General features: G+C 43.1%; 1 protein-coding gene across 1 annotated transcript; it reads right to left on the bottom strand.

Moving 5' to 3' along the window:
- Positions 1-774: 774 nt before the first annotated feature.
- rplp1 (ribosomal protein lateral stalk subunit P1) lies at positions 775-6,816 on the bottom strand. Its single transcript, XM_060942640.1, has 4 exons — positions 6,596-6,816; positions 6,101-6,175; positions 1,130-1,238; positions 775-892 (listed from the first exon to the last, which is right to left on the bottom strand). The coding sequence occupies exons 1-4, from the start codon at positions 6,665-6,667 to the stop codon at positions 810-812; spliced, it is 339 nt and encodes a 112-aa protein (XP_060798623.1). The 5' UTR covers positions 6,668-6,816; the 3' UTR covers positions 775-809.
- Positions 6,817-12,682: the final 5,866 nt, after the last annotated feature.

The following is a 12,682-nucleotide window of genomic DNA, read 5'->3' as shown; positions in this document are numbered from 1 at the left end:
CGCGAGCCGTGTCGGGCTGAAGTGAGCTGAAAAAGGGTAGTGGAAAAGGGCCATTAGTTTCTAAGAGCAATGTTAGTTTTCAGAGCATACATCCAAAACTATTCATGATACGGATTTGAAACTTGGTGTACATGTTAACAAAGTGACAGATGTGCCTTTTAATGTTTCCATGGAAAGGATTTCCGACTCTCCAGTTAGTCTTGGGGTAGGTTTTGCTTCTGGAACAGAACTTAAACTATGAGTGGTATGGTGTTGAACGTTGGTATACGTGTTGATTAAGTTATGTTCATGTGCCTTTTGAGACAGAAATGTGAGCGATTTTCATTTTTTGCTCACCTGGACCAAAGGTCTGGTGGGTTTATGCTATTGGCTGCTGAGGTCACTGTAAAGAGGTAGGGTTGGTTTTCTGCAGCAGAACTTGAGGACACTGTCTTGTTTATTTAATATTGCTCCTGTCTATTAGAATTTGATACTGAATGCATTATAACCAAAATGGAGCAAATAAATTGTAGGTGAACCTACAGAGAACATTGATGTGCTATACTGAGAATTTAATCCCCACCTCCATGATCTGAGCATCTTAAGTCAATTCTCATTCTGTTCAAAATCAATTGTGCAAGAGCTCTAACTGCACCAACACGTGACAGTACTGTACATATTCACCGTGTGTGCCTTTCTACATCAGCTATTCAAAATTAACATCAGTATCCTGGAGACAATTTAAAAAGGGGGCAGGGGAAAAAAAAAAAAAAAAAAAAAGACACCCCACATGCATTAGTTAGATTTTCTTTTTTTATTGTAAAAGCACTTTAGTCAAAGAGACCAAAGCCCATGTCGTCATCAGACTCCTCAGACTCCTCTTTCTTCTCTTCCTTCTTCTCCTCTTCCTTGGCTGAAAGAGAAAACACAAAACAATATGTAAATTTACCAAGCCCAAGTATGCAGTGCTTATTTAAATATTAAAACATGTACAACGATCATGGTCTGCCCTCATCTACACGCTGGTATACAATTCCAAACCTGTTTAGTCCGACTGAGGAGGGGATACCAGAGGACAAAATACATCGTATTATGAAAATGAAACACTGATTTTAACCTGATTCGCTCAAATATTCTTCAAAGCATTTACCTGGGGCCTCTCCAGCAGCAGGACCAGCTCCAGCAGCTGCAGGAGCAGGAGCACCACCACCAGCTCCCACGTTGCAGATCAGGCTACCGATGTCCACGCTAGCCAGAGCCTGAAACACATCAACGCTATATTCAGCTGAACAGCAAAAGCCATCTAGTGTAGGTATACATTTATACACACGCATGCATGCATCATGAGCAGCCACGTGTCTTAATAATTGCATTTCATGTCCAGTCAGGAGTATATAATTTAATTTCTCAGTAAAGTCTCAACACGGTGCTTAACAGTGCATTGGAGTGATTAACCCCTTCAATGTCCTTGGACAAGTCACGAAATCTTTTACTGCTGTGCCTTATGACGGAAGAACGTTTTAGGCATTGACTAATTCGTGTGCCACTGTGAAGTAAAAGGTGTTTATGATGACTAAGCGTACATCTTAAGGCACAGCGGTAAAAGACTTCATAACGTGACTCGTCCAAGGGCATTGAAGGGTTTAAAGATGCGACAACAGGTGTCATCATTACAGGAACACAGCAGGACACCTTCCTGCCTCAAATGTAGGCCAATCACAGACAGGCTTTTCAAAGACTGGACAAATTCAGCAGGACTCCCAACACCACATTTACGTAAACATTAGCTCAAAATTGAGTCCAACCCGGAACAAATTAGTAACAAGCTGAATTTTTCAGAATATGTTCAGAATACCCTTAGGAATAACATACTAAAAGTCCCCGGGAATCCACCTTGTGCTCTCTGAGAAATTCAAGATGGCGTCCAAAATGGCCACCGATTGGAGATTTTTTCAATATCTCAGGGATAAAACATAATATAAATGCAATTAAAATGTTAAATTATATGTTCTCTCATACAAGCAATGCAAATTCACCATTGTCACACTTAAAATTAACCAAGATTACAAGGTCATTAATGTGGAAATTACATGGAATTTGATGGTTGACATGATTGACAGATTAGCTTAGTAGGCTACCTACATACATGAACATAATGTAAGACAACAATTAGACATCAGTTTCCTTAATATTTAGTGCATCTTTAAGCTTTGATAAAATATTAAAGGGAAATTAAATTTGAGAACTCTATCTTCTAAAACTACAATGGCAAGCTGTTTCAGTACACTTCAACATTCCGGCGACTTTCATGACAAAAAGGTCTGCCTCAATAAAAGCTCTTGCTTATAAACAATGAGTAGACTTAAACACTTCTCAGTGCCTCAGTTGTAATGCTTGGACCTTTGTTGTACCATCAATGAAGTAGGGAATTTATTCAAGCTTGTTTAAGGGTTGAAAAAAAATTAATCTTTGAGTTTCTAGCGCCAGTCTTTACTACTAGCAATGCCAGTGTGTTCGGACAAAAAATGACTAAACTCAGCATGACCTTTTAACATGCCATTTTTCACCACCAATTTACTTTAATTAATATTAATGAAAATAAGTGCTCCAACCCCTAGTAATTGTGTTTGTTGTTTTGTGAACAGAATAGGATGATACGGAGTGAACGAGTAACCAATGGATCCACACTATACACAAATATACTGTTATAATAATGTGTACATTATTATATAATGTTAATACACAAGGTAATTAATACACACGTTGGAATTTACTCTCCTACCCTACAAAACATATATTCTGACCTTTTAATTGCATTAATATTTTGTTTTGGGCCTGAGATATGGGCAGATCTCCATTTGGTGGCCATTTTGGACGCCATCTTGAATTTCTCAGAGAGCACAAGGGGGATTTCCGGGGACTTTTAGTATGTTATTCCTAAAGGTATTCTGAAATTTTCAGCTTGTTACTAATTTGTTCCGGGTATAACCCTATTACTCCTGGGCTACATGCTTTAACACTTACCAGTTAGGTCACAAGCTTACATTTCTAACCTTTGACGAACATAATCAGACCAGTTAGTAAATAAGCATATTAATTACCAGTAAATATGACTTTGCTGGTGGGAAACAGGTTCATTGTGGCACATGTGAAGACCGTGACGAGGTAAACAACGGCATAAAAACTGCACAATGCAGAAGCGGAGCTCTGAAGTCCGAACAGCAGAATGATACTGTACTATGATTTTACAAATACACTGGATTATCTGTGCACGTTCAGGCACAATGTACTCTAGGGGAAGCCATGATCTAAAGGTTAGAGAAGCAACGTTGGGACCAAAAGGTTGCCGGGTCGAGTCCCTGGACTAGCAGGAATAGCTGAATTTCCCTTGAGCAAGGCACCTAACCCCCAGGTCCAGGTATGTATGGTCTGGATAAAGCCCAGTGCACACCTTCCCGATTTCACTGGGGCTTCGCGTGTCGGGCGATCGGTTACGAGTATACGGGCCCGATTTGATCAGTTCAACATTCTCCGCACACATTTGCGAGACGTCATACAGGTTCAGCCCGAATAGACGGTCACGTATTCAAGATATCACGTGATGTATGGACCCTTTTCACGTGACGTCACGACAAACGCGGCCACCATTTTGGACATGTACTACCAGTAGTTTACCACAGCCAGCATTGAGGAACGGCAGCAAAGAAAGTGTTTATTTTCAGCAAGACTTCCATCATGCCACTATATTGTTGTGCACCTGGATGTAGTAACCATCAACAAACAAGGCAAAGTTTATCATTTTATCGGATCCCGACGGAGAAGATGGATAGCGGCCATAAACAGATTGGCAGCCCTCGGCATACCAACGCTTGTGTAGTGACCACTTTGTTGGAGGTAAGACGAATAAAATTAGCCAGAAAAGGCATTACATTGCTGTTAACATTCTGTGGCGGCGAGTGTGTAACCAAATAGGCTAAAATAACCCATTGTAACCTCTTTGTTCTTCTGTAGTAGCTATTAGCTAATGACATTAGCTAGCGTTGTGTTCCTTTGCTGTTGGTAGACTGTAGGACAGATCAGAGGCAGTGTCCTACAAACAGCGCTTAATTTGAGGGGGAGCAAGCCGGAGCGCGCTCCGGAACCTCGGGCGTTGGCTCCGGCAGATATTTACACTGGATCCAGTGATCCGACACCTCTCTTGACTATGTAACAAAAAAAAAAAAGATTGTCTTTAGGCTTGCCATCCTTCCACTTGCGAGTGGTAAGTGATCTGCGCTGGGATCACACACACAGCGGCTCAGTCCCGAATCGTGGCTCGTGCACTTCACTCGCGCGCTGTGTGAGCTGCGCAGGGCCGGAGTGCGCACCCTCCAGAGGGCACTCGCTGTTCAGGGCGGAGTGATTTGGAGCGCAGGATGCCTGCGGAACCGAGCGTATCCGTGTATTGGTGTTGCTGTGTGCAGACGAATCGTGTATTGGTGTTGCTGTGTGCACACTAATCGCTTTTAAAAACGTTAATCTGATGATCCGCTGATACGGTCTAATGTAAACATGGGCTAAGTGTTCAAAACAAGAGGAACATGTATTTGTCTCTTAAATCCAGGCCGTTCCCTGTAATCTCTAACAACGGTTGGAGAAAGTAATGGCAAATAGCGAGTGCACAAACCATAGAAGGTAAACTGTACACAGCGCCAGGGCAGTGTGATGGTATGTCTACTTTTAGATTGTGTTAGCTTATCAATGAACACACTCGTCACTCGACGAGTTTCACGTCTTTACGACGGATACTTAAATGTGTGTTAGGTATTATTGTTGCAGTCTAAGCAGTCATTGTAGCAGCTAGATGAGCGAGAACCGAAAGGGTCTGTGCCATAAACCGTTATTTCTGTACGGCGTTGCTAATGTGTCATTACTGTTGTTATTTCTCCCTCTGCTCGCCCTGTAAATGCCCTACGTCGCTGGATAGCGAAGGTATTTTCTGCATCTCGCTCCTTTTTCTTGTATGTTCTCCGTTTGTCGCCTTCCTCGCATTCAAACCAATTCGAGCCGAAGTCCGCTACATGTCCAAAATGGTGGTCGCGTTTACGAAGGTCACGTGACTGAAAAGGGTCTATAGATAAACACACATACTAGAAGTATTAAAGTTTGAATATTAGAATCAAAAAGGGATAATAATCCCAGATAGACAAACCAGTAATAAGAATTGATTCTAATTTGTTCAGTCGTTCTTAAAATTCAACTTGTTCCTTCTGTACCACTGACAATGCTATAATACTTCACCAGGCATTTTCAAAGCTGACATGATTACAGCCATAGCCTCATTCCTCTTTTCCAGTTTGCTGTAATCAGGTGAGCTAATGTCATAAAGACAGGTGGACGCTTCCCAAAGTGACAAGTTGTGCTTTCCGGTCTGTAGTCCACGTGTGATCAATCCTGGCACTCCAACTGGCTGTTTAAAATTATCGTAACCGATGAGATCGTAGTAACAACGCACACACTACTGATTGTGTTGCGTATGAAAATAAAGACCAGTTTGATCTGAACCGAGAACTGATGAAATCGGCTACGAGATGCCCCCGCACACATTTACGATTCGCAAGCGATTTAATCAGCCCGACAAAATCGTAAGCGAATCGGGAAGGTGTGCGGTGGGCTTAAGAGCATCTGCTAAATCCATGTAATGTAATGGCTAAAGACATGAAGGATGGATGTTGTGATCAGTAGAGGTCCTAATTTACTCTAGAATGTCTTAAACCAGGGCAGCACGGTGGTGTAGTGGTTAGCGCTGTCGCCTCACAGCAAGAAGGTCCGGGTTCGAGCCCCGTGGCCAGCGAGGGCCTTTCTGTGCGGAGTTTGCATGTTCTCCCCGTGTCCGCGTGGGTTTCCTCCGGGGGCTCCGGTTTCCCCCACAGTCCAAAGACATGCAGGTTAGGTTAACTGGCGACTCTAAATTGACCGTAGGTGTGAATGGTTGTCTGTGTCAGCCCTGTGATGACCTGGCGACTTGTCCAGGGTGTACCCCACCTTTCACCCGTAGTCAGCTGGGATAGGCTCCAGCTCGCCTGCGACCCTGTAGAACAGGATAAAGCAGCTAGAGATAATGAGATGTCTTAAACCATACCTTGGCGAACAGAGCAGGCCAGAAAGGCTCGATGGTCACTCCAGCAGCCTTAATCAGGGCGTTCAGCTTATCCTCCTGAGAAACACCAACACATTAGCATCAGAATCATCAGCTAGCTCCTAGTCTAGTGTCTATCTTTTAAGGGCCCAGTTTAAATATTATGATCAGTATTATTAAAAAAAAAACCAGAGGGTTTTCCTTTGCACTTGATAAAGTTATTAACTGTATTTACCTGCACTGTGATAATTAAAACTAGTCAGACACTTGACATGCTAATGCTAACTCTGATTAGCAATCTGGTTACTGAACTCATTTTAGTGTATGATGCAGAAACTTTGAGTTGAAAAGGCTTGCTAACAGGATGTAGAATGATGAACGAGCTTTAACAGGAGTGTGTAAAATAACCCAGCCCACGTGTCCCCGCTAAAACATGCCACAGTGATGTTGGGGTTAAAGATGGCGGCGCACTGAGCCGCGCGCGCACTCAACACATACCGTGACGGTGACTTCATCATCATGGAGGATGAGAGCGGCGTAAATACAGGCGAGCTCGGACACAGAGGCCATTCTTCTCTCACTTTAATGGAGTTTAGGACCTGGATGCCTAATTGTGACGGTGCTAGTCGCCGGATTCAAGGGCCTTAGCTTCACTAGAAGAACCGAGCACCTTCAGGCACCTCCTCTTCTTCAGTACAGAGCGGAAAGGGACTGAATAGAGGTGGGCCATCACTTTATATACTCCTTACGTCACTTCATGGGCGGGGAGAACAGAGAGGCGGGGACTTGGTGTGCCACTGAGCTCTGTGTAGGCTGGTCAGAGTGAAAGCCAGTTGGCCGCCATCTTACCACTCCCATCATGGAGCAGAACTGTCAGGGTTGTTTTTTTTTTTTTAATTTTACCAACTTTATTGGACTGTTACAAAATTATGGAATCAATTTTGTGCCAAAATGTTCATACAATACTTTTGAAATATCAAACAAAAACGACAAATCAAAATACAAAAAAAAGTCAATTTTTTTAGACTGGCAAACAAATTATTCGTGTAATCGTGCAAAATATCAGTCTGTTACTCTTCAGAAACCTTTTATTTTTGTTCCGCGTCTTTCTCAGTTTTGTTTGACGTAATTTATTTTGGTTGCGATTCCAGCTTTCTCGTTTGCGCTCCCTGACTTTTTGCTTGCAGTTTTGGCACAAACTTCCCGTGTGGGTGGGCTGTCCAGGAACGCATTCCCATTGGCTAACTTGTGTTTGACTGACAGCTCCGCTCAGCCATTCCCTACTCGGATTCTGGCGGACTGTTTGACGAGTGACCGATCCATTGACGGTAAACAAGGATCGAGTGGACTTCAGTGGCGACTACAATATTGAATTTACACTTTGTTGAATTAATTCAATATCCTAGTTGCCACTGAAGTCCACTCGATCCTTGTTTACCGTCAATGGATCGGTCACTCGTCAAACAGTCCGCCAGAATCCGAGTAGGGAATGGCTGAGCGGAGCTGTCAGTCAAACACAAGTTAGCCAATGGGAATGCGTTCCTGGACAGCCCGCCCACACGTGAAGTTTGTGCCAAAACTGCAAGCAAAAAGTCAGGGAGCGCAAACGAGAAAGCTGGAATCGCAACCAAAATAAATTACGTCAAACAAAACTGAGAAAGACGCGGAACAAAAAAAGGTTTCTGAAGAGTAACAGATTGATATTTTGCACGATTACACGAATAATTTGTTTGCCAGTCTAAAAAAATTGACGGTTTTTTGTATTTTGATTTGTCGTTTTTGTTTGATATTTCAAAAGTATTTTATGAACATTTTGGCACAAAATTGATTCCATACAAAATAAACATTAAAAAAAAGAAATAAACATAATAAAGTAAGTCAGCCCAAAGGGGAGAACGCGAACGGGCGACCCATGCAAGGCGTTTCCCCGAAGGTATAAAAGAGAAAAATCATACAATTATGACAGGGCCTTTCTGTGCGGAGTTTGCATGTTCTCCCCGTGTCCGTGTGGGTTTCCTCCGGGTGCTCCGGTTTCCCCCACAGTCCAAAGACATGCAGGTTAGATTAACTGGTGACTCTAAATTGCCCGTAGGTGTGAATGTGAGTGTGAATGGTTGTCTGTGTCTATGTGTCAGCCCTGTGATGACCTGGCGACTTGTCCAGGGTGTACCCCGCCTTTCGCCCGTAGTCAGCTGGGATAGGCTCCAGCTTGCCTGCGACCCTGTAGAACAGGATAAAGCGGCTAGAGATAATGAGATGAGATGAGATGAGATGAGATGAGATGATCTGTGGCAACCACAGTCACAGTACACAGACCAAGTACATGAAAAGTCTGTATTATAGGTGGAGGTCAGTAATTCAAAGTACAGCTCTAACAGGGATGATTTGAAAACAGGGAGGCTACGGAATTTATCTAGGGAAAAATATTTACATACAACCCTGATTACAAAAAAGTTGGGACAAAGTACAAATTGTAAATAAAAACAGAATGCAATGACGTGGAAGTTTCAAAATTCCATATTTTATTCAGAATAGAACATAGATGACATATCAAATGTTTAAACTGAGAAAATGTATCATTTAAAGAGAAAAATTAGGTGATTTTAAATTTCATGACAACAACACATCTCAAAAAAGTTGGGACAAGGCCATGTTTACCACTGTGAGACATCCCCTTTTCTCTTTACAACAGTCTGTAAACGTCTGGGGACTGAGGAGACAAGTTGCTCAAGTTTAGGGATAGGAATGTTAACCCATTCTTGTCTAATGGAGGATTCTAGTTGCTCAACTGTCTTAGGTCTTGTTTGTCGTATCTTCCGTTTTATGATGCGCCAAATGTTTTCTGTGGGTGAAAGATCTGGACTGCAGGCTGGCCAGTTCAGTACCCGGACCCTTCTTCTACGCAGCCATGATGCTGTAATTGGTGCAGTATGTGGTTTGGCATTGTCATGTTGGAAAATGCAAGGTCTTCCCTGAAAGAGACTTCGTCTGGTTGGGAGCATATGTTGCTCTAGAACCTGGATATACCTTTCAGCATTGATGGCGTCTTTCCAGATGTGTAAGCTGCCCATGCCACACGCACTAATGCAACCCCATACCATCAGAGATGCAGGCTTCTGAACTGAGCGCTGATAACAACTTGGGTCGTCCTTCTCCTCTTTAGTCCGGATGACACGGCGTTCCTGATTTCCATAAAGAACTTCAAATTTTGATTCGTCTGACCACAGAACAGTTTTCCACTTTGCCACAGTCCATTTTAAATGAGCCTTGGCCCAGAGAAGATGTCTGCGCTTCTGGATCGTGTTTAGATACGGCTTCTTCTTTGAACTATAGAGTTTTAGCTGGCAACGGCGGATGGCACGGTGAATTGTGTTCACAGATAATGTTCTCTGGAAATATTCCTGAGCCCATTTTGTGATTTCCAATACAGAAGCATGCCTGTATGTGATGCAGTGCCGTCTAAGGGCCCGAAGATCACGGGCACCCAGTATGGTTTTCCGGCCTTGACCCCTTACGCACAGAGATTCTTCCAGATTCTCTGAATCTTTTGATGATATTATGCACTGTAGATGATGATATGTTCAAACTCTTTGCAATTTTACACTGTCGAACTCCTTTCTGATATTGCTCCACTATTTGTCGGTGCAGAATTAGGGGGATTGGTGATCCTCTTCCCATCTTTACTTCTGAGAGCCGCTGCCACTCCAAGATACTCTTTTTATACCCAGTCATGTTAATGACCTATTGCCAATTGACCTAATGAGTTGCAATTTGGTCCTCCAGCTGTTCCTTTTTTGTACCTTTAACTTTTCCAGCCTCTTATTGCCCCTGTCCCAACTTTTTTGAGATGTGTTGCTGCCATGAAATTTCAAATGAGCCAATATTTGGCATGAAATTTCAAAATGTCTCACTTTCGACATTTGATATGTTGTCTGTGTTCTACTGTGAATACAATATCAGTTTTTGAGATTTGTAAATTATTGCATTCCGTTTTTACAATTTGTACTTTGTCCCAACTTTTGTGGAATCGGGGTTGTACATAGTTCCATGGTTTAACTATTGAAGAATGAGGCCTGATAAGTTGAAGTTCTGCAGTGTGCAGGTTTTAAAATTAATTTCGGATTTTGGGCCCTAGACCGGTCATGAGTTACAGAAGACACGTAGTGGTATGTGTTCAAATCTGTTTGGCCATTAATGCATTTATATACAAAGACTAAGTCTCTAATCTCCCTATCATAAGTCAGAGGAAGCAAGTGCAGGCTTCTGTCTGTGTAAGTAGCATCCCCAATACGCTGTTGTAGTATCCAGTGCGTTGCATATATAAGATTACTGAAAGCTACACACAATTGGACAAGTTATTTATGTAGTTGGTGAGAAAAATGCCTACATGTGCAGCTCTGAACTGTACAAATTGTCAGGTTAAATGATACCTGTGAGTATCAATCTTCTTTTTCTTTGTCAACATCTTATTATTCCCCTGGTTGGGGGTCGGTGGCCATGATCCCCCTCCTCCATTTCTGCCTGTCCTCGGCGTCCTGTTCATTCAACCCTAGTTCTTTCACTCAGTCCATCTCTTCAACTGGTGCCCTCTGCTCCTTTTTCCCCTCACTGGCTCTTCCCATGCCTGTTTCACCACCTCGTCCTCCTATTTCCTTAAAATATGACCGTACCAGCGGGGTTTATTTTGTTCTATTACTGTTACTACTCTTGCCATCACTGTTGTTCTTCTCACTTCCTCGTTTCTTATCCTGTCATGCAGTGTCACTCCCAGCATCTTTCGGAGCATGCTCATCTCTGTTGTTAGTCGTTGATACCTGTAAGTATCGATAGACAACCTTTGTCATTCAGTATGCAGCAAGAAAGAAAGAAAGAAAGCGCAACTTTATTTATCACACACTTGTGAAATTTCCTCTCTGCATTTAACCCATCTGAAGCAGTGAACACACACATGAGCAATGAGCACACACACATACCCAGAGCAGTGGGCAGCCATGCTAACAGCGCCCGGGGAGCAGTTAGAAGTTAGGTGCCTCGCTCAAGGCCACCTCAGCCCAAGGCTGTCCCATACTAATCTAACCTGCATGTCTTTGGACTGTGGGGGAAACCGGAGCACCCGGAGGAAACCCACGCAGACACGGGGAGAACATGCAAACTCCACACAGAAAGGCCCTCGCCAACCGCTGGGCTCAAACCCAGGACCTTCTTGCTGTGAGGCGACAGTGCTAACCACTACACCACCGTGCCACCCTAAGTTCAAGATTCAAAGATATTTTTATTGTCAATTCACTATATATCCAGGACATATAGGAGAATCGAAATGCTGTTTCTCTCTCACCTTACTTGTAAAAACAGATAAAGATTACCCAAAAAAATTTATATTAAGAAAAACAATATATATAAATCAGAATCACTTTATTAATCCATCCATCATCTGTAGCCGCTTATCCTGTCCTACAGGGTCGCAGGCAAGCTGGAGCCTATCCCAGCTGACTATGGGCGAGAGGCGGGGTACACCCTGGACAAGTCGCCAGGTCATCACAGGGCTAACATATACGGTAGAGACAAACAAACAATCACACCTCGGAGCTGGCGAGGGCCTTTCTGTGTGGAGTTTGCATGTTCTCCCCGTGTCTGCGTGGGTTTCCTCCGGGACCTTCTTGCTGTGAGGTGACAGTGCTAACTACTACACCACCATGCCGCCTACTTTATTAATCCCCAGAGAGAAATTCAAATTTGCTACAAAGCTCAATATAAATATAAAAGTAGTCATAGTCAGCTGGGATAGGCTCCAGCTTGCCTGCAACCCTGTAGAAGGATAAAGCGGCTAGAGATGATGAGATGAGATGATGAACACAACATTAGAAACAAAGAACCTTTACTTTGTATAACGTCTAAAAGGGTTAAAGTTTTTAGGAAATAAGCTTTACAGAAGCAAAGATTTAAAAAGATATCTTCAATTTCTAGCTTAAAACAAAACATCTGCTTAACAGAATTGGAATAAAAAGTATACGAATACATTTATATTGCTACAAAGAATTTATAAATTTAATCAATTAATTATCAAACCTGTTTTTCTTTGGACCTGACCGTCGCCTACGATGAGGAAATTAGACACGATTCTAAATTAAAACCTTAGTTTATTAAAAGAACCCTTTTTTAAAATGGACTTATGATTTTCATCAGGGCGGCACGGTGGTGTAGTGGTTAGCGCTGTCGCCTCACAGCAAGAAGGTCCTGGGTTCGAGCCCCGGGGCCGGCAAGGGCCTTTCTGTGTGGAGTTTGCATGTTCTCCCCGTGTCCGCGTGGGTTTCCTCCGGGTGCTCCGGTTTCCCCCACAGTCCAAAGACATGCAGGTTAGGTTAACTGGTGACTCTAAATTGACCGTAGGTGTGAATGTGAGTGTGAATGGTTGTCTGTGTCTATGTGTCAGCCCTGTGATGACCTGGCGACTTGTCCAGGGTGTACCCCGCCTTTCGCCCGTAGTCAGCTGGGATAGGCTCCAGCTTGCCTGCGACCCTGTAGAAGGATAAAGCGGCTACAGATAATGAGATGAGATGTTCATCAGAAATCACACAGATGCAAGAA

This window comes from Neoarius graeffei, chromosome 16 (genome assembly GCF_027579695.1).
Source record: "Neoarius graeffei isolate fNeoGra1 chromosome 16, fNeoGra1.pri, whole genome shotgun sequence".
NCBI lineage: Eukaryota > Metazoa > Chordata > Actinopteri > Siluriformes > Ariidae > Neoarius > Neoarius graeffei.
Note: the sequence above shows the minus strand (reverse complement) of the source record. Positions and strands in the feature narration are given on the sequence as shown.